This window comes from Lynx rufus, unplaced genomic scaffold (assembly GCF_022079265.1).
Source record: "Lynx rufus isolate CCGP_SWC_20201006 ecotype Redwood Valley unplaced genomic scaffold, mLynRuf1.p SCAF_17, whole genome shotgun sequence".
NCBI lineage: Eukaryota > Metazoa > Chordata > Mammalia > Carnivora > Felidae > Lynx > Lynx rufus.
The window spans coordinates 27,051,428-27,077,480 of record NW_025814831.1 but is presented as its reverse complement, the minus strand read 5'-3'; the positions used below and the strand labels follow the sequence as shown (position 1 = coordinate 27,077,480).

General features: G+C 53.0%; 1 protein-coding gene across 3 annotated transcripts in view; it reads left to right on the top strand.

Annotated features, from left to right (window-relative positions):
• ESRRB (estrogen related receptor beta) overlaps positions 1-25,327 on the top strand; it is a 109,199-nt gene extending 83,872 nt beyond the window's left edge. For 2 of the 3 annotated variants that reach the window (XM_047079903.1, XM_047079904.1), the window contains 4 exons: positions 9,625-9,735; positions 10,224-10,385; positions 18,986-19,255; positions 25,083-25,327. In XM_047079903.1, coding sequence (XP_046935859.1) covers positions 9,625-9,735; positions 10,224-10,385; positions 18,986-19,255; positions 25,083-25,327 — 788 coding nt within the window. Of the gene's footprint in view, positions 1-9,624; positions 9,757-10,223; positions 10,386-18,985; positions 19,256-25,082 lie in introns of all 3 variants that reach the window. The other variant, XM_047079905.1, reaches the window with a different exon arrangement.
• Positions 25,328-26,053: the final 726 nt, after the last annotated feature.

Here is a 26,053-nt window from a genome sequence, read left to right as displayed (position 1 = left end):
ACCTGTTTACATCATTCATAAACCAGGGACACTGATTTGAGGTGGGGTGGACTGGGAGGGTGGGATTTCTGGGTAAGGCGAGGGGAAGGGTCCTGACCATGAAAAACTTGGCCATGTCAGGAGAGATCCTGCCCTTAGACATGGATAGCAGCTCTGCAGAGGAGGCCAGAGGACACAGGCTTGGGGGCCTTTCTCTCTTCAGCCTGGTGTGAGCCTTTCTTGTGGGAGGAGAAATGTGACAGGGGCATTGCCTGGGCCAGGCTCTGGGCCAGGTGCAGAGGGCCACGCTTTTCAGAGCTTCAGCTGGTTATTTTTAGTGCCTGGCTAGAAAAGAAAGAAACTTGAACTGTCCCCGGCTGCTGTGCCCCCTGCACACGTGGCTATTTTTACTTCCGAAAGACTGGGATCTTGTCCAGCTTAGGGAGGGAAAATGAGAAGAAAGGAGGGAGGTGGAGGGAAGCAGGAATTATTTTACTTCCATTAAGAAAAAAGCCAGAAGGCTGATCTTACCAAGTCAGCAAGTGGACATCTGATCCAGGACGTGGCAGCCGCTGCCTCTGGACGCTGATGCACCTGCGGTGGGTGGGAGAGGTCAGCAGATGGGCATGGGATCAGGAGGTCTGGGGGCCTGCCATCCCTCCTTGCAAGGACTTTAGGCCCCAGAGTGGCCCTGCGGCTTCTTTAATATTTCCTGTGCCCTGAGTTGGGAAGTAATGGGACACGGCGGGTGGAGGGATCCCAGCCTGGTGACGAGCCTGGTGGGGGCTGGGAGCCTTACAGCTGCAGCCAAGGCAGAACCTGTGTCCCGGGTTGGACAGAGGCAGCGCTCCACCCTGTGGGCATATTCAAGAGAGAACGCGGGGAGCTGTGTGCCCCTGGGCACATTATTCAACCTCTCTGAACCTTAAGGGTTCCTTAAGTTCCTTAAGGGTTTTGTTTAACGAACCTGATTCATGCTGTTATAACTAAGGGGGTGTGTTTCTCTCTCTTTCCAAGAAGGCAGTCGGTTCCTGCCAGACCCTACCACCTTCCATAGGCAGAAGAAAGGAAAGAAATTATGAAGCTCCTACTGTGTACCAAGCACTTTGTTACTTTCACGCATTTTACGTTACTTAATTCTACTCACCTGAGAAGGGAGAAGTATTTTACAAAATTTTAATAACTTAGTTGAGATACAATTCACTGCTTATTAAAGTGCATTGCCGTTTCGAAGACCATTTTTAAGTACACAATTCAGTGGCACTAAGCACATTCACAGCGATTCCATTTCCCAGACTTCTTCATCATCCCAATCAGAAAACCCTGTACTCATTAAACGGTAACCCCCAGTCTCTTCACCACTGCCCCCCCCCCAGGCCCTGGTAACCTCCAATTGGCTCTCTGTCTATTCTAGATATTTCTTATAAGTGGAATCCTACAACATCTCTCCTTTTGTGTCTGGCTTCCTTCACTTAGTGTAATGTATTCAGGTTTCCTCCATCCTGTAGCAGGTGTCGAGAGTTCATTCCTTTTTATTACGACTGAGTAATATTCCCTTATATGTTTGACCCCACATTTTGCTTATCCATTCGTCTGTCGATAGATTGTTGGGTTGCTTCCACCTTTTGGCTGCTGTGAGTATTACTGCCATGAGCACTGAAATACAAATAACCTGTTAGAGTTTCCTGATTTCAGTTCTTTTGGGGATATACCTAGGAATGAAGTTGCTGGATCATAAGACACGGCTGATAATTCAGTTTAACTTTTGGAGGAACTGCCCAGCTGTTCTCTACAACAGCTGCACCATTTCGTATCTCCGCAAGCAGCTAAAAACTTTTTTTAATTAATCTTTTTATTTTTGAGATAATTGTAGATTCACATGTAGTTGTCAGAAGTAATACCGTTTCTCCCAGTGGTAGCAGCTTGGAAAACTGGTGTGGTATCACAGCCAGGATGTTGATATTGATACAGTCACGACAGGGAACAGTTTCAAGGGCAAAGTATTTTTAATAATAGCAATATTAACTGACACTTAATGGTCACTTACTAGGTGCCATTTACAATATCTTAAGTGCTTTATTATTTTATTTTTAGTTTTTTAGTTAAACTTTTTTTTTTTAATGTTTATTTACTTTTGAGAGAGCGGGAGAGAGAGCATGAGCAGGGGAGGGGCAGACAGAGAGGGGAACAGAGGGCGTGAAGGGGTCTCTGTGTTGACAGCAAGTCTGAGGCGGGGCTCAAACTTATGAACAGGGAGATCATGACTTGAGCCAAAGTCAGTCACTTAACCGACGAGCCACCCAGGCACCACCTTCGGTGCTGTACGTGTATTAACTCATTCAATCCTGAACGACAATCCTATGAGGTGCCACACTGTTATTTTAGTACAGGTGTAGAAACTGAGGCCCAGAAGGGTGAAGAAACTTGTTCCAGGTCATTCAGGTACTGGGGGGGTAGAATCAGGGATTCCATCCAGGTCTGACCCTGAGGCGAGGGCTTCTTTCTTCTGCTTTAGAGGCACAGACCTCTGTGCACCCCCATACAGTTGCTACCCTCCAAACAGAGTCACCAGGCATGCCCGGCAAGCTGCAGCCAGGAAGGTTCTGGGTCTTTGCTTTCAGGCCTTGTGATGAAGCATCTCAGCATGGACTTGGCTCCTTCTCCCGTTCACACTCCCTTTCCCCCTGTTCCTTGCAAGGGTGACTGAGCACATCTCACCTCCCCATTGTCTTGGTCAGGGCTGGGCAGGAGCCAATGTCCCCTCACAGGCCACCAAAGAGGATTTAACGAAGGCACTATTTACAGAGGGGTGAGTGTGATCGTGGGAACCAGTCAGAAGTGGTGATGGACCCCAGGACTAGCAACAGTGGGGAGCCTTTAACAGTGCCAGCCTGAAAAGATCTGGCAGGAATTGCCTGAACGAGAAGGTGGGAATTGTAGCTGTTCTCAGAGGTCAAAGTCAGACTGCATTCCTACCTGTGTGGTCTTGGCAAGTTACTCACCCTCGCTTCGCCTCAATTTCTCCATCTGTAAAACGGGCTAATAGAATCTCCCTCTAGGGTTGTTGCAGTCCCTACGTGAAATGCTCAGAGCAGAGGGCAGCACCAAGTAACGGCTGCTCGGTAGATGTGACCTTCTCCTTACATTCTTGTCTACAAGATTTAGGGGTGTTGTCATGTTGGCTCCCTGTCTAGTCCTGAGGTCAACTACAGGACTCAGTCTGCACAGGAACATCCTGCACAGGATTCCAGGGATTATTGATCTTTTTGTATTCTTACCAAATTTGTGAATGCTTAAATTTTGGCCTGCACGTGTTAAGGGATTAACAGTGTTGAACGGTGGTTCAACAAAGGGTGTGTATTCATTACGGTATTTAGACATCTGGAATAGCTCACGTGTAAGTGTTATGAATGCTTTAAATTCAGAAAGTATCAATAAGATGATGGAATCTAATAATCCCAGACAGCGATTATAAATTAATTAGTATTTTAATATACTCCCTGAGCCTACTTTTTTAGATAGTTTGCTAAAACTCTGAGAACACAAACAATAAGCCAACTCTTCAAGTTCAAGTTGCCTTCTCTTTCTCTCTCTCTCTCTTTTTTTTCCCATTTGGTGTTTGTAAGACTTAAGCATCCTAATTTAAGAAGTAATTGTCCATTTTATTAGTTAAAACTGCTTTCTGCTGCAAGTTACGGAGAACTTGACTGCTAGTAGCTTAAGCATCGATAAAGGAGATTGATTTCCCTACCTACCAGGGATTCTGGAGATCAGCAGTTGCTGGCATTTCCCAGGCTCTTTCTGTCTTTTTTTTGGTGTTCTTTGACGTCCTCACTTGGCTGCCACAGCTCTAACCTTCACCTTCCAGGTCAGGGCAGGAGAAAGGCAACAGAGTTGCACCAAACATATCTGTCTCTCCTACCAGAAAAGCAAAACCATTCCCGGAAGCCCCCAACATGGACTTCCCCTTACAGCCCATTGGCTGGAACCAGGTCATATGACCAGCACTTGCTACCACAGAAACTGGGAAAGTAGGAACCAGGATTGGTAGGACTATAGTGCTAGGGGTAGGATGTTTCTATAAACAAAACCCAGGTTCTGTTAGCATGAAAGAGAGGGAAGGAAAAGTTAGTTGGGTAGACAACTAATAATGTCTGCCAGACCCAACCGTTAGAATCTGGTGATTTGTTTTTAAAGGATTCATGGTACAGCATCTTGCTGCAGCGCTCAGGATGAGAACCCAGTCCATGCCATTATCTCATTTACTAAAATTGTGAGCAGTGTACTCTAGATAAAGTATAAAAACACATTGGCAGATAATACGTACAAACACAGTTGACCAGCGTCTGTTTAGGCAGAGGGCAGAGGAATTCAGACCTCTGTCCCCTGTCTCTGTGTTGAAGAAACTGACCATTCTCAGTTCAGAGCAGACCACATCAATAAAGACAAATGCGTAGAAGGCAGGGAGGTGATTGGCCTGAAAACACTGTATGAATATAGAAAATAAGGAGTGCTTGGCCACAGAAAGAGGGTGCCCAAGGATGTTCAAGTCCATGAGGGGTTGTCTTGTGAAAGGGGGTAGTCTCATTGTATGGGATGGAGGGTAGGTAGAAAGTGACCTAGAGACAGAGAATTTAGCTCAATACAAGGGGAAACTTTGATGAGGAATGGGCTGTCCTAAGGGAGTGAATTTCTAGAGGCTGGGGGGAACAGATGGAAGCTGGGAAAAGGATAAGACCCTGAGAGTCTTTTGTTTCCTAAGCCTGCAGGGCTTCATTTGAACTGGTGCATCATTTCATTCAGACACTTGACTGCCTACCACCGGCTGGGTGAAAATGGAGCTGACTTGGGCCCTTTCCCTTAGGAACCCATTGAACTGAAAAGCGGATAGGAACAGAGGGAAAAAAGTGCGAGGTGGCACACAGAGTGCAGTGAATGCTGCCGTGTGGGGCAGTGGCAGTGACGGCCTCCCTTGGCCTGTTGAACCACTGCCAACTTACCAAGCCTTTCCCTGCTGTTGTGTCATTCTGGTGTCACAAGAGCCATATTCGGTGAGCAGAGTTGATATTACCATTGCCTCCTTCCCCGTACCTGGTGATAACGAGACCAAGGCTATGAGAGCCAACTGGGCCAAGGCCGTTGAGACGGGTCTGGGACCTTGACCAGGGGATCCCATGGGGTGGAGTGCTTATGGGCTTGTGGCTGGGGGAAGATCTGGGAAAGCAGGCAGGAAGCCAGGATGCAAACCTGGCTCATACCAGACATCAATTGAGGCATAATCGAACCCAGAAGTCTACTTTTCTTAAGAAAACAGAATAAGCTGATAACTGATGCATGTATTGATTGGAGCCATTGACCATCCTGCTGTGAAGATCTGAAGGAGAAAATTTAGAGGAGAGATTACACCCACCGGGCCCAGGGGAGCTATACCCTGGAGTAGCAGAGAGCGTAGGTACTGGCTCTTTTACTGGGCAGATTACTCAGTCACCCGAGCCTCGGTTGTTCTCGTTTGTAAAATGGGGATAATTGTGACTGCTTTATATGCTGTAGATTACAAAGGGCAACACAGAGAAAGTCCTCCACAAATTAGGCTGTTCTCATGTTTGTTATTACTGTGATTTACCAGAGAATTGTATATACTTGTTAGGGAAAAATGGTTATAATAATGGTGATGATGATGGTGATAGTAAAAGCTCCAGCTTTTTTTTTTTAATGTTAATTTTTGAGGGGGTTGGGGGGGCACAGAGAGGGAGACAAAAGATCTGAAGCAGTCTCTACGCTGTTAGGGCAGAGCCTGATGTGGGGCTTGAACCCATGAACTGTGAGATCATGACCTGAGCTGAAGTCAGATGCTCAACCAACTGAGCCACCCAGGCGCCCCCAGCTCTGGCTTTCTAAGCATCCATTGGGCATTGGGCACCATGACAGACCCTGTAATGGGACGGGGAGCAGCCCCTGGTTGTAGTGGTGCTGTTGGAGCTTGGATGTCTGGAAGAAGCACCCAGCCCCCAAGGGAAGGAGGCCCAGCCGTTCCTGTATGCATCAAGACTTTCTTGAACACCCACTACAGGCCAGGCCCTATATCAGGACAAAGAACATTCTAGATGGAGGTTATGACAAAAGTGGCAACTGCCCATCTCCTTGCCTTGCTAAGGGACCCATGCCTCTTTCAGGGTTTTGTTGAGCCGTTCCCACTCCTGCTACACCACCCGGGGTGGGTGTAGGGGAGAGCTTGTGAGACTGGCCTCAGGAGAGAAAAGTCAGTGAAGTGGGGAAGGGCTCATCCTGGACTCTGGTCTGACCCCGGCACACAGTAGGTGCACAGGAAATGGGCCCCCTCCTCATCCTGTGTGAATGAAGTCGGGCATTCTCACTTTTAGTCTTACCAGCTTTCTAAGACAAAGCAGAGCCTGGTGGAGGGTTTGGCTCACGACGTCCGGTGTCGGTGTTATAGGCGGGGGGGGGGGGGGGGGGGGTGGGGGGGGGGGAGCTGCTTTGTAGCTGTATCACTAGAGGGTGTCAGGAAAACAGGACTTTCCCCACAAAACCTTCAAAGGAGGAGCCATCCTTCCTGCCTTTGTGTGCCTGCTCCTTCTGCCCTCACTGAGGGGGCCAGAAGGGAGGGGTGGCGTTTGGGAGCCAGAGCCCCACCAGCATGTGGGTTTAGCTCCTGCACCGGATGGGCCTCCTCTGTCCCCTTCAAGGTCCGGGCCACTGCCGGTCTGTAGGATGCTATATTGCAGCCCTTTCCAAACACCGTTGTGCCTCCGAGTCACCTTGTTGAAGTGCTGACTCCCGTTCCTAGGGGGCAGCCTGACATATTTGCATTTCAGACAAGCTCCCGGATGATGCCTGGCCTGGACCACCCTTTGAGAAGGAGGGCAGTGGCCGGTGTCCCACCTGCCTTCACTCCGCGCTCTGTCACATGCATGCTGACTGAACTGCCTCCTGGTGACCGCAGCTGTGCCCAGGGCTTGCTTTGGGCCCCACAGCCCACCCAGCCCTGGTCGGGGAAGGGCTGGTGACTGCCAGGAGGGGCGGTTGGATGCCCCAAGGCCCTCATCTGCAGCAGGGTAACCGGGGAGTGTCCTGCCCTGTCTCCCAGGGTCTTCAGGGAGGCTGAGCCTCAGCTAGCAACGGCAATAACCTGCTCACCTACTCAGGAACACACTCGTGATTGGCTTTCTTCCTGGGTTCACCTTCCAGATAAACTCTCCTTGTCACAGGGTCTGGTCCAAGGCAACCCAACTGTAGGCGTGGTCAGTTGCAATCCGCTCTGCCCCTCAAAGCGGCAGGGGAGTTCACTGGAAGCTTCTCAGGAGGCTCAAGGACCACACTTAGAAGCCAGACAAGGACCAAGGGAAGCTCCAGAAAGCCTAGGCACGAGAGATGCAGTAGCCAGGAGAATGTGGCCCAGGGTGCCCACACCCCCGCTGCTGACCACCGCTGCAGCCCTGAGCAGCTCCCCCCACTCCGTTCTGGTGCCATTTGATCAAAGCTTCCCGTTAGCTGTTCCTGAGTCACCAGCCCATGCTTCAGCCTCCAGAGGGTCGAGTTAGATACCCAGACTTGGAGTGGGCACAGGCCCCCCCACTGCGAGATGACCCACAATAGGGGAATTACCTTCAAGCGGGAAACAGGGGTGGGATGCTGGGTAGACCGTCTCCCCCCAGAAAAGTTTACTGCAGCCATGTTCAGCATCAAGTACAGGAATGTCAGACCGGGGGGGGGGGGGTGGGGTGAAAAGGACGCCGCTGATGAAAATGCAGAGCAGTGACTGGCCCCACATAGAGTCCCCCTGGGCCATCTGTCTTGGTGGCTCACAACATCCTCCCTGCCCTCTGCCCTGAAGGAGGAGGAGGTCTGAGCCCTTGACTGGGAGCACTTGGGCACGGTACCATGCCAGTTCCCCACCCCAGTTCCCTTAGGGCAACTAGCAGTTGAAAGGCTGGTCCCTCTTATTCAGCAAACAAAGTGATTTCACTTTCTATGGCTCTCATTGCCCCGGAAACTTCCTCTCGCGTCCCAGGGACTTAACCGTAGTAGCTGTACATCCTCAGAAACAGCCAGCAAATCACTCTTGGCCTGAACGGGATCTAAATCCTCGTTCCATTCGGTCACCCATATTGCTGCCTTCTGGCCTCTCCCCAGGAAGGGCCTGAGCTGCCGCCACTGCCAAGCTAGGAGGACAGGCAGGAGGAGGTGGCAGCGAGAAAGTGCCTTGAAGATCAACTACTAGGACTCTGAGGGTGATGCTTTTGACCTTTGGGGAAAGGAACAGGAAGTTGAACTTGACCTGTCACCTCAGAGGCTAAGGTGGCCACTGAGCTCTCTTCCTCTCAGGACTCTGTCTCTTACTTTTTTACTTTTATTTTTTATTAAAAAAAAATTTTTTTATGTTTACTTATTTTTGAGAGAGAGAGACAGAGTGTGAGCAGGGGAGGGGAAGAGAGAGAGGGAGACACAGAGTCCGAAGCAGGCTCCAGGCTCTGAGCTGTCAGCACAGAGTCCAACGTGGGGCTCGAACCCACGAGCTGTGAGATCATGACCTAAGCCAAAGTCGGAGGCTTAACCGACTGAGCCACCCAGGCGCCCCACTTTCTCTCAGTTTTTATGCATTTTAACCAAGGCCCATTTCATGGTAAGCTTAAGGGAGCCGCTCTGTTTCCTGTAATAGTGCATACTTTGGAGCTAATTTGTTGGATCCCACCCGTTTTTCAGGGCAGGCCACATAGGTTGGTGTCCAGTCTGTGCTTGTGTGCCTTTGGATGAGGAACCTATTTGAGGTCCTGTCCACCCTGCATGCTGGTGAGGGATGTCAAATGGTACGAACATGTCTGTCTAGACTGCAGTTGCTGAGGGTGGGGTGGGTTCCTGGGAGGCCGTATCGACGCAGGGAAATAACAGATCTCTGTAGGATCGGGCCTCATCCTGGGAAGGGATGTCAGTGTGGAGTGGCCACACCTGCTTTTGCACCTGCTGCTGGGAGACTTTGAGGAGTTCATTTTCCAGGTGTGGCCAGGACCACCTGCGTCCCCATCCAGGAGAGTCTGGTCCACGGCTACCCACGCCCCTGCTGCTGAGGGTACTACCACTGCCCGGACCAGTCCTCACACTCCCTTTAGTCTAGAAGACAGACCGTAGAACTCCATCCTACGGTCTCTGAAAGTGGGACCCAGAAATTGACATCTGTAATGAACACCCATTCAGATGCTGCTTACGTGAAAAGGCTGAACATTCTTGTTCTTGTTCTTTGGAGGTGCCTGCCAGTGGCAGAGAGGTCCTTTCCCGTCTTGCAAGCCAACTCAACCCTCCCTAGATTCACAGCAGATCTAAAATAACGAGTCTTCCTTCCCTAACGTCTAGAGGAGTGCTTACGTTGTGCTTTCCCTTTGGAGAAAGGGTTGCTCGGGATAGATGTCAGGAGGATGCTGAATCCAGAGGCAGGGCCGGGCCCGGGGCAGCTGGGATGGGTCATTACCGTTAGTTGTTTTAGGATTGCAGGACTCCCTGGCTGAGCTGGCCATGGGGCAGCTGGAAACCCACCTAGTCGTGGGGGCCGAAGCCAGTGTTGCGATTCCAGAGTTAGTGCTAACACCCCTGATGGTGAACAGCCTGACACTTTGCCCCTTTCTTCCCCAACAGGTGTGCGCCTTGACCGAGTGCGTGGAGGCCGCCAGAAATACAAGCGACGGCTGGACTCTGAGAGCAGCCCATACCTGAGCTTACAGATTTCTCCACCCGCTAAAAAGCCATGTGAGTGTCAGGGCAGTCCATGCTCCTTCTGCCAGCATGGGTACCTGGGACATCTGGCCCCCGTGGGGAGATGCCACCTTCCCGCTGCTGGCTAGAGACAGTGTGGATCCTGGGGAGGTGGCATTGGTGGCCGGCTGGGTGTCGGGTGCTTCAGGCTTCATTCGGAAGGCCTTTCCATGTGGGATTTACAGAATGTGGTTCCAAATGAAGCATGATCCTAAGAAGGCATGGGCCCCGGCATCCGGAACGTGTCGCCCTCACCTGCCACTCAAAGCAGGTTCCTCTCAAGAGAAGTCACCAGCAACTTCCCTTGGAGGGCTATTTTTTAATAGCCCAAATCAACATGGCCAGCAAGTTTGTGGAGTGAGAAGGGGAGGGGGAGGGGAGAGACTCCTCAGAACCCAACTTTTCTTTCCGAGCCACTGCAGGCTCCACCCCGGCCCCTCCTCCTCCCCCAACGTTCACATTCCTCCTCTGGTTGTTGGCAGTGACCAAGATTGTCTCCTACCTGCTGGTGGCCGAGCCGGACAAGCTCTATGCCATGCCTCCCCCTGGCATGCCGGAGGGCGACATCAAGGCCCTGACCACTCTCTGTGACCTGGCAGACAGAGAGCTCGTGGTCATCATTGGCTGGGCCAAGCACATCCCAGGTGAGTCCTGTAGGACCGGGCAGGGGTGGTATAGCCAGGGACTCTCAGCCACTGTCCCCACCACCGTGGTTCTGATGCATGGGAGCCCCGGGACCCAGGAGCCGTGTTTTCTTCTGGGCTCCTTTTCTCTTCGTGGGATTGGAGGTAAGCAGGTGTTGGGAGGTCCAGTAACATTCCTGAACTGCTGGGGGCTCTTCAGAATCAGTGATCACTCTCGAGGGTTGCTGATTGCTTCTCACAATAGGTGAGATTCAAAGAGTAAGTTCTCTGAGTCCTTCAAGGCCAAAGGGTTTTCTTGTAGACCTTATTGGAAATGTGCTGGGAAAATGCAGCAGAGAATTTGAGTCTCTTGCTTCCTTTAGCGGCCGGTGGACTGGAGTGGTTAAGAACATGGGCTGGGGAGTCAGTCTGGGATTCAAAGGATTCAACATCTGGGTCTGCGGCTCACTAGCTGTGTCACCCTGGGCAGGTCACCCGGCCCCTCTGTGAACAGAGAATAATAGCAGTACCTCCTTCGTGGGCTTTGCCGTGAGGATGAAATGCAAGGATGAGTGTGATGTGTGGTCCATGTTCACGTTCACTGCCAGCTCACTATTGCCACTTGCCTGATCTTACGGGAGGCCCATCTCTTAATAGGTGGCGTGGAAGGTGCATGTAATAAATACGTTTCAGGTGATAATGGACTCCGGATACGGCTGTTTGCTGCGTGTGGCCCACACCCTTCCTTCAGCATCCTCCGTCTGGACAGACGGTGGAAGCTGGTTTTTAATTTTATTTTTGTAGACACCGATACCCACGTGTTTTGCATTACACACGTGTTGGGGAGCTTTCGAAAGCCTGTGCAGTTTGTGCCTCGTAAGGTTTCTACAGCTTGTCTCATAGTGTGGTGGGGACATCCTGTTTTCCTCTGGCAGTCATCCACCACGGACTCGGATTCTTACTAGCGATGTGACACGGGGCAGTTTATCTTCCTGTCTGTAGGTCCTCTTTGTGTGTGTCGCCGGCTCTGAAAAATGAATGTAGCACGCACGGTGGTGTAGCAAAGGTGTCTGAGACTTTAGATGCCAAGGCCCGCAGTTGACTGGGGGGAGTCAGAATGTTTGTATAGAAGACACGCGTGTGTGCACAACCTAGATGAAGGAGTCTTCCTGCGGACGAGGGCTCGGGAGCTGATGCTGGTATCACTTAGCTGGCAGGAAGCGTAGCATTCCTTGCGCAGATGGCCCCTGGCGTTCCGACTCGGGGAGGGCCTCACCGGGGATCTGAGCTGGACGCCCTTACTAAGGAGCTCAGCCTCTCGGGATTACACACTCAGTAATTTTGAATCTGGCCTGTGCTGATTCAGCACAGACGTGGGGTCAGGCCACTGCGTAAGACACCTCAGCCCGGATTGCTCCACTGACCCGGGGCCGAATCCGGTACAGCTCCCCCTGCCCCTCACATCCTGCCCTCCCCGCCATCACACGCTCCTCTTCCATCGCATCCCAGCGATGGCTCAGGGGTGGCGCCTGGCGGTCCCCCAGGTCACCGCTTCCTTCTCCTGCCACCTCTAAGGGGAGGCGTAGAACCAGGAGGCGCTGTCTCCCTTGCACCCGTTCCTCTTTCCTGTCTCCCCTCCCTCCAGCGCCATCTCCCATCTGTGCCCGACCACGAGGGAGGTGGGCCGAGCAGAGTGGCTGTTAGGGGCCCAGACTTTGGATCCAGACAGACCCGAGCCCTGATCCAAGTTCTGTCCTTACTGGCCTTGTGAAAAGATCTCATTTTTCTGAGCTTCAGTGTCCTTGCCTGTGAATTAGGAATCGTAATAGATGGTACAGGGCCACCAGCCCAGCCCCCGCACACAGTGGGTGCTTGATAAGTGGCAGGGACCGTGACTGTGTCATTGTCTTTGCTAATAGTATTAAAAGCTTCCTTTCACATCTTCCTTTTCCCTTGTCCAGAGCTGGATTCTTTTTGATTAAAAAATAAAATAAACACAGGGGCTCATTTGTCTGTCTGAAACACTAATTTGCCTATTTTGCATAAATTTGCATGCTGAATTATTTGGGCCTGACCTTCTAGTGTTTAAGGTAAAATTAATTAATAGCGTCTCCTGCCACTGCATGTAAACCTCATATTAGGGCCGATGACATATCAAGTGCCTGATATGTTTAAACTAATCGACTTAATCCCATCTCAGATTAGACAGAAAACTCCCCTGAAGACCTGCTCACTGGCCTTTAGAGAGAGAGAGAGAGAGAGAGAGAGAGAGAGAGCCAGAAAGAGACCAGTTTTCTTAGCAGGGTAGATGCAAGCCAGGGTCCCACCCTGGGACTGACGTCAGCTCCTGTCCATCCTGGTTCCTGGACAGCAGAAGGTTCCTTAAGACCGCTCAGGTTAGCACTCTGAAGCAGAGCCCAGCCCACTTTCCTTAAGCACGGGAGACCACGTCTCATGACTCAGTACGAGCTAACCTCTCAGTATCTGTCCATAGCCTGGCATACAGAGGGCACCTCATACTTGTCTTTGCATGCATTTATTGAGTAAGGTCTCTTGCTAGGAGTTGTGGCTGATACAAAGAAGTAGATTAATTTCTGCCCCAAGGATCTCATTTATAAATAAGGTGGATAATTTTGTTTTTAGTAAAATACTCCTTTTTAAATTTTTTTTAATGTTTGTGAGTGTGTGTGTGTGTGTGAGAGAGAGAGAGAGGGAGCACGAGTGGGGGGTGGGCAGAGATAGAGAGGGAGACACAGAATTTGAAACAGGCTCCAGGCTCTGAGCTGTCAGCACAGAGCCCGACGCGGGGCTCGAACTCGGAACAGTGAGATCATGACCTGAGCTGAAGTTGGACGCTTCACTGACAGAGCCACCAGGCGCCCCAATACTTTTTCCTTAAAAAGAATTTTTTTTAACGTTTATTTATTTTTGAGAGAGAGAGACAGAGACAGAATATGAGCAGGGCAGGGAGGGGCAGAGAGAGGGGGAGACACAGAACCGGAAGCAGGCTCCAGGCTCTGAGCTGTCAGCACAGAGCCCGACATGGGGCTTGAACTCACAAACCGTGAGATCATGACCTGAGCCGAAGTCGGACTCTTCAGCGGCTGAGCCACCCAGGTGCCCCCAACAAAATACTTGCTCATGAGAAATTCTAAACGTACAAAAATAGACCAGACCTCCATGAGGAACCTCCATGACACTTGCTTCAATATTACCACCCCACTGCCTTTTTCCCTTTACCTCTACCCTGTTTCCCATCTCCTGCACACTTAGGAGGCAGCAAGGAGAACCACGGGACAGAGGGATGCCATGGGCTGCGGGGGCAGAGGGCAGATGCTGAGCTAGGCCTTCAGGACTGATGGGCAGTGGCCATGGAGGAAAAGCCCAGAAGGGCAGCAGGGCGCCACGAACACAGGTTTTCAGGCTGCAGGCCAGAAGCTAACATATGTACACAGGCGCTGAGCGACCCGCTTGGCCAGTAGGAAGGATCGTTTGAGCACAAAACTCATTTCTCAGCAGGCCCCCCTCCCCCCCCCCCCCCCCCCGGCTTTCACTCACATGTTTGAACACACAGGACACTTTCACACGGGTGAGCTCCCTAGGGAGCTCGGGCTGATTGCGGCTCACTCAGAATAGCAGCCATTCCTTTGTTTCAGTCGTCTGCAGTGGCCTTACCCCGCACACATGCAGGCTTTTACCTGGAGTTGAACTTTCCAAGTCCTGGGTTGCCCAGAGGATAAGCCCGAGTCTTTAGAGCGCCCACCCCTCGTTCCCCGGGAGCGACAGGTTCGAGCAAGGGGCAGCAGCATTTAAGAGGCAGTGGGTATCGCTTGATGAATTGTCCTGTCACCCCAGGTGGCCTGGAGGCTCCGCCAGCCAGGGGAGCTCTCCCAGGCCAGGGTGACACGTGCACACCTCTGCGGGGGGGACCCCCCAGAGGCCTCCTCACGGAGGGCTCCTCAGAGGCCCTGCTCCCAGGTAGCCACCGTCTGGCTCTCGCTGGGGAGAGAAGAATGCCAGCGGCCGATGAAATATGGGCTGCCGAGTGACAGCAGCTGTGTCTGGAGTGGCCTCAGATCCTATAATTACATCTCCCTTTATTACCTCTGCTAATGGCCCTCCAGGTCGACAGAAACGATAATAAATTAACAGATTATGAACTCCACTTGCCACAAATTATGTGCTCTTTTTTTTTTTTTTTTTCCTTAAATTCTAGGAGCTCATGCTGTCAAACCACTGGGGGATGGGGGCTTGGGAAGATCCTGACTGTTATCAGATCAGTTGGTGCAGATAAAGCAACTTTGTGGGGGTGGGCAGCAGGGCCCCAGGAGGGGAGGCGGGCAGGGACAGCCAGCTGGGGCAGGGCAGGACCTCCAGCGGGCAGTGCTCTCGCCCAGGGGCCTGGGCCACACCAGCCTCTCCCGGAAGCCACCCTGTCCTAGAATTGCTAATTGCTCGATGGAGGAGGAGACCCAGCCCAGCACAGAAAAGCAGACGTGGAGGGTGCTTGGCCGAAGGACAGGGAGGAGTGCTTCAGCCCTTGGTCTGGGTTTAAATAAAAGAAAGAGTATGTGCTTTTACCAAAGATGACGGGCAGGGACAGAGGGCTGGAAATTAGGAGTTCCAAATCCCTCATCTTTCTTAAACATCCTTCTGGGAATTTCCTGTGCACGTACAGCCACTGTGTGTGTACGTGTGTGTGTGTATGTTCTCTCCCCACCATGAGACCATTTAGAACAACTGCTCTACGTCTTGCTTTTTTTCATTGAATTCTATAACATGGTAGCACTTCCCTTGTGCTAGGCAGTGTACCGAGTACTCCGCACGTTAGCTCATTCAATCCACACAGTCCCGTTAGGGAAGTGTTGTTATTATTATTCCCGTTTTACAGATGAGGAAACTGAGGCACACAGAAGTGGACATACCCAGCGTCACAGCCAGTGGTCAGCAGAGCTAGGATTCTAGGGTCTGATCGTGGCATCTGTGTCCTTAATAGTTAAGTCCTCCTTATATTCATGGGTGTCTTTCCACACCCACAAAAATAGTTCTACCTCATTCTTTCTGGTGGCTTCTAACGTGCCATTCGTTTAGCTAATAATTATGTTTATATAGTAATTACACGAATCACATTAGTTACATTTAGGTTGTTTCCTGCTTGAGGCCATTATAGACTGATGGAACAAAACACCCTTTCACATTTATCTGTGTGTATTTGTGCATCCTTTTCTTTATGGGAGAAATTCCTAGCAGTGGAATTTCCAGGTTGAAGGAAGCATGCCTTTTGTTTTATGCTGGATTTAGTTTTATTTTGGGACATCTTAAATATGGACAGGTTCAAAGACCAAAACTAGGTAGAAATGTGCACACAGAGCCTTCCCCTCCAGCCCTGTCGCCTCCCCTCCTTCCTCCTAGAGCTGTTTTTATATTTCGTTCTTCCTTCTAGTGTGTCTTTTTTTGAAGTACTAGAAAGTATTTGAACTTTTTAAAATATTAGGACATACCACATATTTCCCCCCCTACCCACAAAGAGAAGCAGCCTCTGTATACCATTCAGCACTTTGGAGAGTACATTTGGATTTTCAAAGCCCCTTCCAGCTCCTTTCGGAGCCACTCAAGGAGGAGAGAGGTCAGGGGCCGAGGGCCAAGTCCACTGCAGAGAGGTCCGCACACAGGCCTAGGTCTATCCTCAGATGGTGGCCCAAACTCTCAAAGGCGCTGTCCCCTTTCTCCCACCACCTGCTCCCCTCCTCCCAGAGGGCAGGCCTGTGTCTCTGGCTTCTGCACAATAGGAAAAGGTGCCAAAATTCAAACTCGTGGCTGAAGGACTGAGAGGGTCTCAGCGAGTTCTTTGGGCCCATTTTCTTGTCACCTAGGAGTCAGGGTCCAATGGCATTTCTTGTGCTCTGTGCTGGGAATATGCACTGCGCATCTCCCTTGTCCCAGCCGGCGCTTGGCAGTGGGGGTGGGGAGAGGGACAGCAGCTCATTCCCGCACCCTGGGGTGTGCTCGCCAGTGGGGCCCTCGCCACCCTCTTTAGAGCCCCTCCTACCCTGCAGGGTTCAGCCCCAAGTCTCCTTCTGCAAAGCCTTCGGCACGTTCTTGTTTGGGCCAAGTTCTCAGAGCCCTCCACCCCCCTTGTTCTTCTCACTGCCCCAATTTCAGGGTCACGGCAGAGCTCGGTGCTCGGGGCATGCCTTTCCCTCCTGACCGCGAGCGCTTGCACTCAGGGACCCCTTCTGGTTGAAGCTCACCGTTCTGCCCACAGGGCCTGGCATTTAGCAGGTGCCCAGTGAGGAGGTGCTGGATGAAGGAAGAGACCAAAGATGCTGTTAACCTGCCTCTGGTGATGGTACCTTCGTGATGGGCGTCACAGGGGTCCCTTCTCTTCCGTTTCCAGAAGTCTCGCTCTTACCTCACCTCCCTTTTTGCAATTGTCTGTTAATTTTGCCCCGTCCACCTCCTACATCTTCCCTCCCGGTCTGTCTGCTTCCAGTGCAGCCCCCACGTCCCTGCGTGCACACACCCTCATGAGCTGGCTGATTGGGATCTGTTAATTAATGTCGCCCAAGCCCTCTCCCGCTCAGAGGCCCGATAAGGGAAATTGGATGTCCGTTCTATCTGCCTTTTATTACCTCCCGGCTCTCCCTGCCACCACAGGCTGCCACACACCCCCTCTCACGCTGGGATCCAGACAGCACGCATACACCTGACCCCTCTCCCCAAGGAGGTATGTCAATCCAGGCCTGCCCCGTCCATCAGTGTCATCGCTCAGCTCTTTTGATGGGTGCCAGCAGCCAGGTGGTGAGCCAGGAGCCCCAGGAGTGCCCCCTAAGGTTGAACATTCGCGCACTGGTTGGAAAATGGAGAGGGACCGTGGGTTTTAGACTCGGGGGACGGCAGGTGAGGGGTGGGACAGACTCCACGGAAACCCAGAGCGATGGGCCTGTCGAGAAGCTCAGGACCACCCCGGGCCTCCAGCTGTGCCCAGAAGGAAGAAGGGAGTCATGCCAGTAGTGTGCTAATAACAACAAAAACAGTAACGACAGCCACGGGCATCACCCCTCGGTCAGGCTCGCCGGGCACCGCCGGTGTAGGGAACAGAGGGAGCCTGTCTGAAAACCACCTCTTCACCCTCGAAGCCCCTGCAGCAGTGCCACACCCACACGGGGTGAGGTGCCAGGGCGCCAATGCAGCGGAGACCCACATGGGCAAACTCAGACCCGGCCGCCCGGGATGCATGGTACATACAGATGGCTGTGTGGGTACTCTTCCTTCCTTCCGTCAGTCTGGCGGCGTCTGTGTGGGAGCCAATCTTGGAATTTCTGACCAAAGTTACCACCTTGTGTTTAGTGACCGAGAAGTTTGAAAATCAACTTCTTCCCTCCCTCCCTTCTCCTTCCTCCTCCTCCTCCTCCCGCTCCTTCTTCTCTACCCTCCTCTCAGATCAAAATGTTAATTGTTCCGGGATGCCTGGCTCCGTTGGTTAAGCATCTGCTTCTTGGTTTTGGCTCAGGTCATCATCTCACAGTTTGTGAGTTGGAGCCCCGCGATGGGCAAGAGTTTAAAAAAAAAAAAAAAAGATGTTCATTGTTCCATGCCTGAGTTAAGTACATGTATAAAGCAATTCCAGACACTTCTCATTTTGCACATGAAGACTTTTCATCTCATCGTTAATAGCAATAGTACGAGCTCAGTGAATGTGTTGTATGTCCCATAATCGTTGTCTTATTCAGACCTCGTGGAGAGTCTGAAGCAGGTGTTAACAGTTATACCCATTTCACAGAAGGGGATGCTGAGGTTTGGGGCAGTTACAACTTTCACACGGTCAGCCTGCAGCTAGGAAATGGGGAGTCAGGGTTCAGGCCCAGGCAATCTCCCGAGCACATTGGACAAGACCATGTCATAATTCAGGAGCCATCCCCATCCCGACCTCCTTTTGCGCTGGGGTCAGCCTCCTTACTAGCAGGGAGGGGGAAACTCCCATGATTCTAAGCTCTCGGAATGCAGGACGGCTAGGGTCATCGTTAGGTGGAGAGTGATGGCCAGGACGGCAGGGGTCTGACCCCTGGAGGAGAGGCTGCTCTGTGAGAAAGTGCCCCCTGACCCTGGGGGCTCTTGAGCTCTTAGCAGCCCGGGCTGTGGTCACTAGGGGGTCACTGGCTGGGAACAGCTGAGTCCTCTCTCCCGGTTGGGCCCCTGGGTCGGCACACACAGCTGAGACTCTGCAACGTTAAAACGCCAAAATGTCCCCTGGTTGAGCAGAGAGAGGGATCTGGAAAGTCCCCAGAGGGAAGGGGACCCAGTACTGCCGCCTTTTGATCCTATTATGAATTTAAAAACCCCTTCAATTACAAACACATTTAATTAACCAAAAAAAAAAACCTCTCCAGACATTTGAAAATAGCACAGAACTAACAACAAGAGTGATAATAACAATTGTCAACATTGACCGAGCTCTCATTACATAAGTCTTTTCCGTGAATTCCCCGTCTGACTCACTGGCCAAGGGAAGGACGAGCAGTTCACAGGTACGGAGGGAGGGGCAGGATCGGGGCCCGGGACCACCTCCTCCAGCCAGCCCTCCTGACTGCTGCTGCCCTCCTTGCCCCCTCTTCCCGCAGGCTTCTCGAACCTCTCTCTCGGGGACCAGATGAGCCTGCTGCAGAGCGCCTGGATGGAGATCCTCATCCTGGGCATCGTGTACCGCTCGCTGCCCTACGAGGACAAGCTGGTGTATGCTGAGGACTACATCATGGATGAGGAACACTCCCGCCTCGCGGGGCTGCTGGAGCTCTACCGGGCCATCCTGCAGCTGGTGCGCAGGTACAAGAAGCTCAAGGTGGAGAAGGAGGAGTTTGTGACACTCAAGGCCCTGGCTCTGGCCAACTCAGGTAAGGGCGGGCACGGGCCCCACGGTGGGACCTTCCGGAGGTCTTCTTGGGCCCCGGGGGGCACAGCCCCGGAGCTCGTGAGCGGGGCCACCGTGAGAGGCAGGGTGGCGTGAAGATGCCCGAGGTTCTTGTCACCAACGGTTGTGCAAGGGGTTGGCCTGGAGCTAAAAGAAAAGGGCGGTGACCAAGGCCCGCGATAGGTGCTTCCTGAGCCCTTGATTTGCAGGGCATTCTACGAACTGAGCCTCTGCTATCTAGCCCAGCACACCGGTTAAGGACAGAGGCTCTGCAGTCGCTGAGAGTCAAATCCTGCTTCTGCTACTTGGGCAAGTCGCTTCCCTCTGTGCCTCCTATTCTTTATCAGTAAAAGGGGAACAATGCAGAGTCCCTCCCCCACCAGACAGTGGAGGGGGTTTATTTGTACATCGTTATGCTACACTCACAACACGCTGGGCTTACAGTAAGCGTTGAACCTGCTAAGTAAATTAGCTGTGAACTTACTTAATTCTTAACAACCCTGTGAGCAAGGGGCTCATGATTTTTACCCCATTTTATAGACTGAACTGAGGCTTGGAGAAAATTGCCCAGGGCCACACTGTCAAAGGGTGTCAGAGCTAGGACTCAAACCAAGGCCCTCTCGTTGCAAAATCAACCCCCAGCTTGTAGCCACTCCTTGAATCTGCCAGTCAGATCGCTCAGGCACGAGAGAGAAAACCTTCCCAGCTGAGTGGTCTGGTCTGTCGTTAAGAAGGAGGGCTTCACGTCCCACTCTTGATTTTGGCTCGGGTCAATGATCTCAGGGTCGTGAGATCGAGCCCCGTGTCGGGCTCCGCACTGGGCAGGGGGCCTGCTTGGGATTCTCTCTCTCCCTCTCCTTCTACCCCTCCTCAGCTTGTGCACGCTCACTCGCCCTCAAAAATAAAAAATAAATAAAAGTAAAATAAAACTCTTTAAAAAGGAGGCTTCGCCTCCCTTCCTTCAGCCCCTTGCAGCTCCTGGCTGGAATCTCTGGGGACAGGGGCTGGGCGCTCGTGATGCAGGTGAGCGAGCTGGACCGTCATCTGTGTCCACACTTGGGGAGCACCCACCGTATGCGGGGTACTGTGCCAGGCAGGGGGTGGAGAATGCAGGAGAAAATCAGGCTCCCTGTCCTAAAGAGAGACTGTCAGGCAGGCACACACGGTTCCCCAGGGCAGTGCGTGTGCCTTGCTCAAGTCTGGTCACATGGACCCAAGTTCAAATTTTAGCTCTGACACTTAGTAGCAGTGTGGCCTGGGCAGGTTGGCAACCTTCCTTAGCCCTGTCCTTGTGTGTACAATGGGGACATTCCAGTACCTTCTCCAAGCACTTTGGTCTTGAATGACCGACTGAAGATACAGCACTTAGACCAGTGCCTGGCCTAGAGCAAATGTTCAATAAATATTAATTATTATCATTATTATTAATATTAGAGGAAACAGAGTGTTATCCGCACAGGGAAGAGGGACAGCTGGTTCCCAGGCGGAGACAGTACAAACAGGGTAAGCGACCGGTTTGCAGGGATACGGTTCGGCTTTTAGTAAGTTCCGTGTCCCAGGAAACCTCAGTCCCTGGAGAACCGAGACCGTGGTCCCCCTAACAAATGTTTTCAAAGAGAATGCAGGGGTGCTGCCGCTGCCCTGCTCAGCCCCCCTTTACTGGGCTCGTGCTCCCCTGCCCCAGCTGTTGAGTTGTGCTGCTGATAGCTCACAGCTGCCCCCTCGGCCAAGATCTGCCCTCACCCGCCGTGCCCGGAGAGTCAGGCACCTTGGCACCATCAACTAATGGCGACCCACACAGGGGAACAAAAGGGTGGACTCTTGGCAGGGCGAGATCAGAGCCCTAGTGGATCAGGCCAAAGCGGAGGCCACGTCCTCACCTTGCTTGTTCCCACCCTCACCCTGTCCTGCCTCCCTCCCTCCCTTTCTCCTGAGAGCACACCCTCCAGAAAATCTGTGCACCCAGACCCTGGTCTTGGGCTCTGCTCTTGGGGATCCTGATCTAGTGTAGAGAGGGAAGCATTTCCTTTAGTGCAACTCCCTTTTATTAATAAACAAACGCACGAGAATGATTAAACTTTTACATGCTTCTATACGTAACCTATACATCTTTTAAAAATTTGTTTTTAATATTTATTTTGAGAGAGAGAAGTGGGCAAGTGGGGGCGGGGACGGGCAGAGAGAGAGAATCCCAAGCAGGCTCCGTGCTGTCCGCGCAGAGTCTGTCTGACTCAGGGCTCAATCCCATGAACTGTGAGCTCATGACCTCAGCCGAAAACAAGAGTCGGACGCTTAACCGGCTGAGCCACCCAGGCGCCCAGACCGTTTACGTATTAAGATTCCAAAATGGTAGTGTGTTCTTTGTTAGAGAATGCTGGGGCTGTTGGGTTTTTTAAAAGTAGTTTTCAATTTCCAGAACGACTGAGCAGGTGGCACTACGGTGTAGGCACCCATCCCACTCTCATCCCCCACCCCCACACGGGTTCCTCTGTCGTTCACATCTTGTATTGGTGTGGCAATTTGTTACAATTAATGAGCCACTATTGATACATTATTATTAACAAAAGTCCCTGGTTGCCATCCAGGTTTTACTCTTTGTGTTGTGTGGGTCTATAGATTTGACAAATGGGCAGTGACAGCCCCTGCCCCCCCTCCACCCCCCCGCCGGTCCCTACTGTACACAGTGGCCCCACCCCTCGTGAGCCTGTGCCACCTACTGAGAGGGAAGCACCTCAGCCAGCCGTTGCAGGAGGCTGGGGGTCTGTGTGGGCGGAGGGGACTCGGTGAACGCAGAGGACACAGTGTGGGGACAGCGAGGCCCGCAAGGCTGCCGGGCCTTGGAGGGCACGTCTTTGCTTTTAGACTCTCCTGACACTTCATCCCTGACCTCGAGCTCGGGCTGGCCTATGCGGGGAGGAGGAGGGTGAAGAGGTGGGGTGCCGCTGTCACGTCTATGCCACCCCTCAACGTCAGGCTGTGACGGCGTTCAGATGGCTCCGTAGCTCGGCTCTCGTCCTGATCTCACAGGCACGTGCGTGCACACACACAGGCTCAGAGACATACACGTGCGTGTGAAGACAGGCATGCATGCAAATACACCTACACGTGCACACACATACATGCACACACACATGCATACACTCATGCACACATACGTGCGCGTGCAAATACAGATGCATACACATGCACACACACATGCACACATACACATATGGACACACGTGCACACACAGACATACACACAGGCTTAGGTACACATACATGCACATACAGTTACACACACACGAACACACATGCATGCATACAGACACATGCACTCATACACATGTTCACAAATACGACACACACGCGTGCACACACATGCAGATGTGCACACGCAGGCACACACATAAGCACACATGCACACACAGCACCTGGGGACTGACAGTGGTTTAGTGACACGAGCCCATCAGGAGATTCAGCTGGATCAAGCTTCGCCTGAGTACGCACTGTCATGTCATGGGGGACGAAGTTCCAGGAACCTGCGCTTCTGGCCCGGTGGCACCTCCCAGGCCATCCTGTGGCTTACGTGCCGGTCCAAGCAGTTCAGAACAGAGAAGGAGGAGTTGGTGATGCTCACAGCCCTGGCTGCATAGTCGAGCAGTCAGCTGTGGGCAGGAAATGGGGGAAAGCCTAGGCCTGCTATGAGTAAGGCCAGAAAAGTAGGTTGGGGTCAGACCAGAGGCTCTAGGGCTAGGCAGGGGGTAGGAAGGGATTGGGGTGCAACAGGGTCGGTCCAGGGAGCCATGAAAGGTTGTACAACAAGGTAGGAAAATCCCCCAAACGGTGTGTTAGCTGGAGGAGAGACAGGTGCCAGGAGGTGGCTGGAGTGGTCCTGGTGGTGGCCCACGGTGCTGAGGGCATGGGATGGGACCACTCACATGGGGCTCGGGGGCTGGCTCCAGGCAGAAGAGTGACGCACATCAGAGACAGGCCGGGGCCCCCAAACCACAGCCCCTCGGGAGCCTGCCGGCCATCTTTCACCCCGAGTCCCATCTCCAAGGCTCCTTGACAGCAGAAAAAATTCATAGCCATTGATTTTGTAATTAACAGTTTATCAATGCCATCGATACAGACTCACTGATGGATTGCAGAGAAATTAATCTTGCAATGTTATTTTATTTCATTTTTGGTCGAAGGCAGCTGCCAATTTTGGCCTCCTTGGGGAGGGTGGGGGGATGGGGAGAGGAAGCTGGCGGGAGGGAGGCAGGGAGTCTGGATGGCCACGTCCCAGCCTTACAGGGACCAGCGCATCTCGAGTGCACATTCTGGAAACAGCTGAGAGTGTAGGAATGGAGCCACGCTCCATTTCCAAGTGGAGAAGGAGTGTTCGCTGCTCCAACAAGGTGGAGGGTATGGGGCCAGTAATGCCCCAGCGCACTAAAGGCACTTGCCCCCCGGCTGAGTCCTCACCGTGATGACGGTATTACGTTTATTAGGTGGTTTCTAAGTGCCTGGTAATGTGCTATCTCTTTTGACCCTCACCACGACCCTATGAGGTAGGAGGTATTTGCTCCATTTTACAGATGAAGAAACAGTCTCAGAGAGCCTAACTTGGCCCAAATAACACAGCATCTAGGACTTGAGACTCTCGCCTTCCTCATTCTGCTTTTCTCCCAAGAGAAGGCAGGACCCTGGAGGCATGGGCTGAGTGTGGATCCAGGAGGTCAGAAGGAGTCACTGGGGTCAGCCAGTTGGAACAGCTGCCCTTGGCAGTCTGGTACCTAAACTAACCCAGCACGCGCACGAATCGCCCTGCTCTCTTGAGGAACTCTGGGGCCTCGCCCCGCCTTCCTGGCAGCCTCCCCAGAGCCTTCGGCTCACTTGACCCAGATGCACCCTTACTTCCCGCCTCTGGCAGGCATCAGACACTGCGGTTCAGTGTGGTGGCTTTAAGGAGTGTCTGAAGAAGGCTGGGTGTTTTCCCCGAGGCTGGGGAATGAGTTCCAGTACGTTGCCTTTGCTTCAGCCCCGACCCCGCTGTAACCCAGCTGTCAGCACCTGCCCTGCTGGGATTTAGGTAACTTGCGTTTGGACCCCCAGTGCCTGCCTGAATCCAAAGCCCTCCTCAGGATTTTTGGAGAGCTCCCCACGGCACCCTCCGTCACTGTGCCCCATGCATCCGGCCAGGCCATCTCGGTCCCCCAGCACAGGGCACCTCCACGCAGAGCCCAGCCCCTTTCTCTGTGTGTGGATTCCGTACCCGGCATTCTGTCAGGTTAGTGATGTCCTTGAAGATGAGCTGGTGATGATGCCCCCGGCTGGGCATTTCCTTCGGGACAGGAACTGTTTTCAGCCCTTGACCTGTATTAACTCATTCCACCTCTTGAGGTAGGTATGGCTGTTATGTCATTTAACGAATGAGAAAAACAGGGCACAGAGAAGTTAAATGACTTGCCTAAAGTCACACAGCTTGGCAAGTGACGGACGCAGGATTCCAACCCACCAGGCTGGCTCCAGAATCCTCCTGGCACCTCCAGGGCAGTGACGGGTCGGCTCACATTCAAGTCCTTCAGGGTCTCCGCCGCCACCTCCTGGTGGTTTCTCGAGAGATGACCTTCCTAGATACAGATCGCTCCCGGGGTCCAAGCCTCCGCTGTGTCAGTGGCCTCCGTGACCTCGGGCTGGCCGCTTATGCTCTGTGAGCCTCAAGTCTCCTTTGTAGAGTGAGGATTTGGAAGGCCACCCCGCAGAGGCCCAGGGGCCCCAGGGTGGAGCCCATCCCCCGGGGCGTCCGGCCACACCCGCTGACGCGAGCCCTGTGCCCACAGATTCCATGTACATCGAGGATCTGGAGGCAGTGCAGAAGCTCCAGGACCTGCTGCACGAGGCTCTGCAGGACTACGAGCTGAGCCAGCGCCACGAGGAGCCGCGGAGGACGGGCAAGCTGCTGCTGACGCTGCCCCTGCTGCGGCAGACGGCTGCCAAGGCCGTGCAGCACTTCTACAGCATCAAACTGCAGGGCAAGGTGCCCATGCACAAACTCTTCCTGGAGATGCTGGAGGCCAAGGTCTGATGGCCCGGCACATGGACCGACTCCCACCCGCGGACAGACCGACCGACCCGACGCGGAGACCTCCACAGCCACCAGCCTCGACCTTCAAGCCCTGTATCATGGCCACGAGCAGTCCCCGAGGAAGGGGCTTCTCGCCTCCCGGCTGCGTGCAGAGTCCTGGGTGCAGCGGGGCCGGGGAAGAGGGATGGGAGGGCAGGGCGTGGGCTCACCTGTGACTGGCTTTTTCTCTGGTATGTTTTTCCTTCTCCACGGGCAGTGCTGACGCCCGGGCCCAGGGCTGACTCCCTTGAGACTAGAGACCGTGGAGGAAGCCCCGCCTTTCCCACCAAACCACCAAGAGACATCAGCGTATTTCCTACCCCCCCCACCCCCCCCCCCCCACCTCGTGGACTGGGCGGCCGGTGCTCAGTGCCTAGGAGTCCCCCGGCCCAGGCTAGGTGCCACCTGGAAGTTTTCCCTCCCCAGACGGCAGGTGCTTTCTTCCAGAGGCTCCGCCTACTCTGAGGTTCTCTGTGGCCCCTCAGGAGGCTGCGTACCTTCCCCGGTCCAGACCCAGACGGCTCCCACCCTCCGTCCTTCCATTCAGTTTGGCACACTCCGCTCCCGTTAGGGACTCGCCGTGGAGGGAGCAGCTGGCAGAGCTCGTGCGTTTTCCCGGGCACACGCCCTTGGGTGCTCCCACCTGCCTGTCCCCGCTGTGCTGGGGCCCACCTGCCCTCCTCCCCT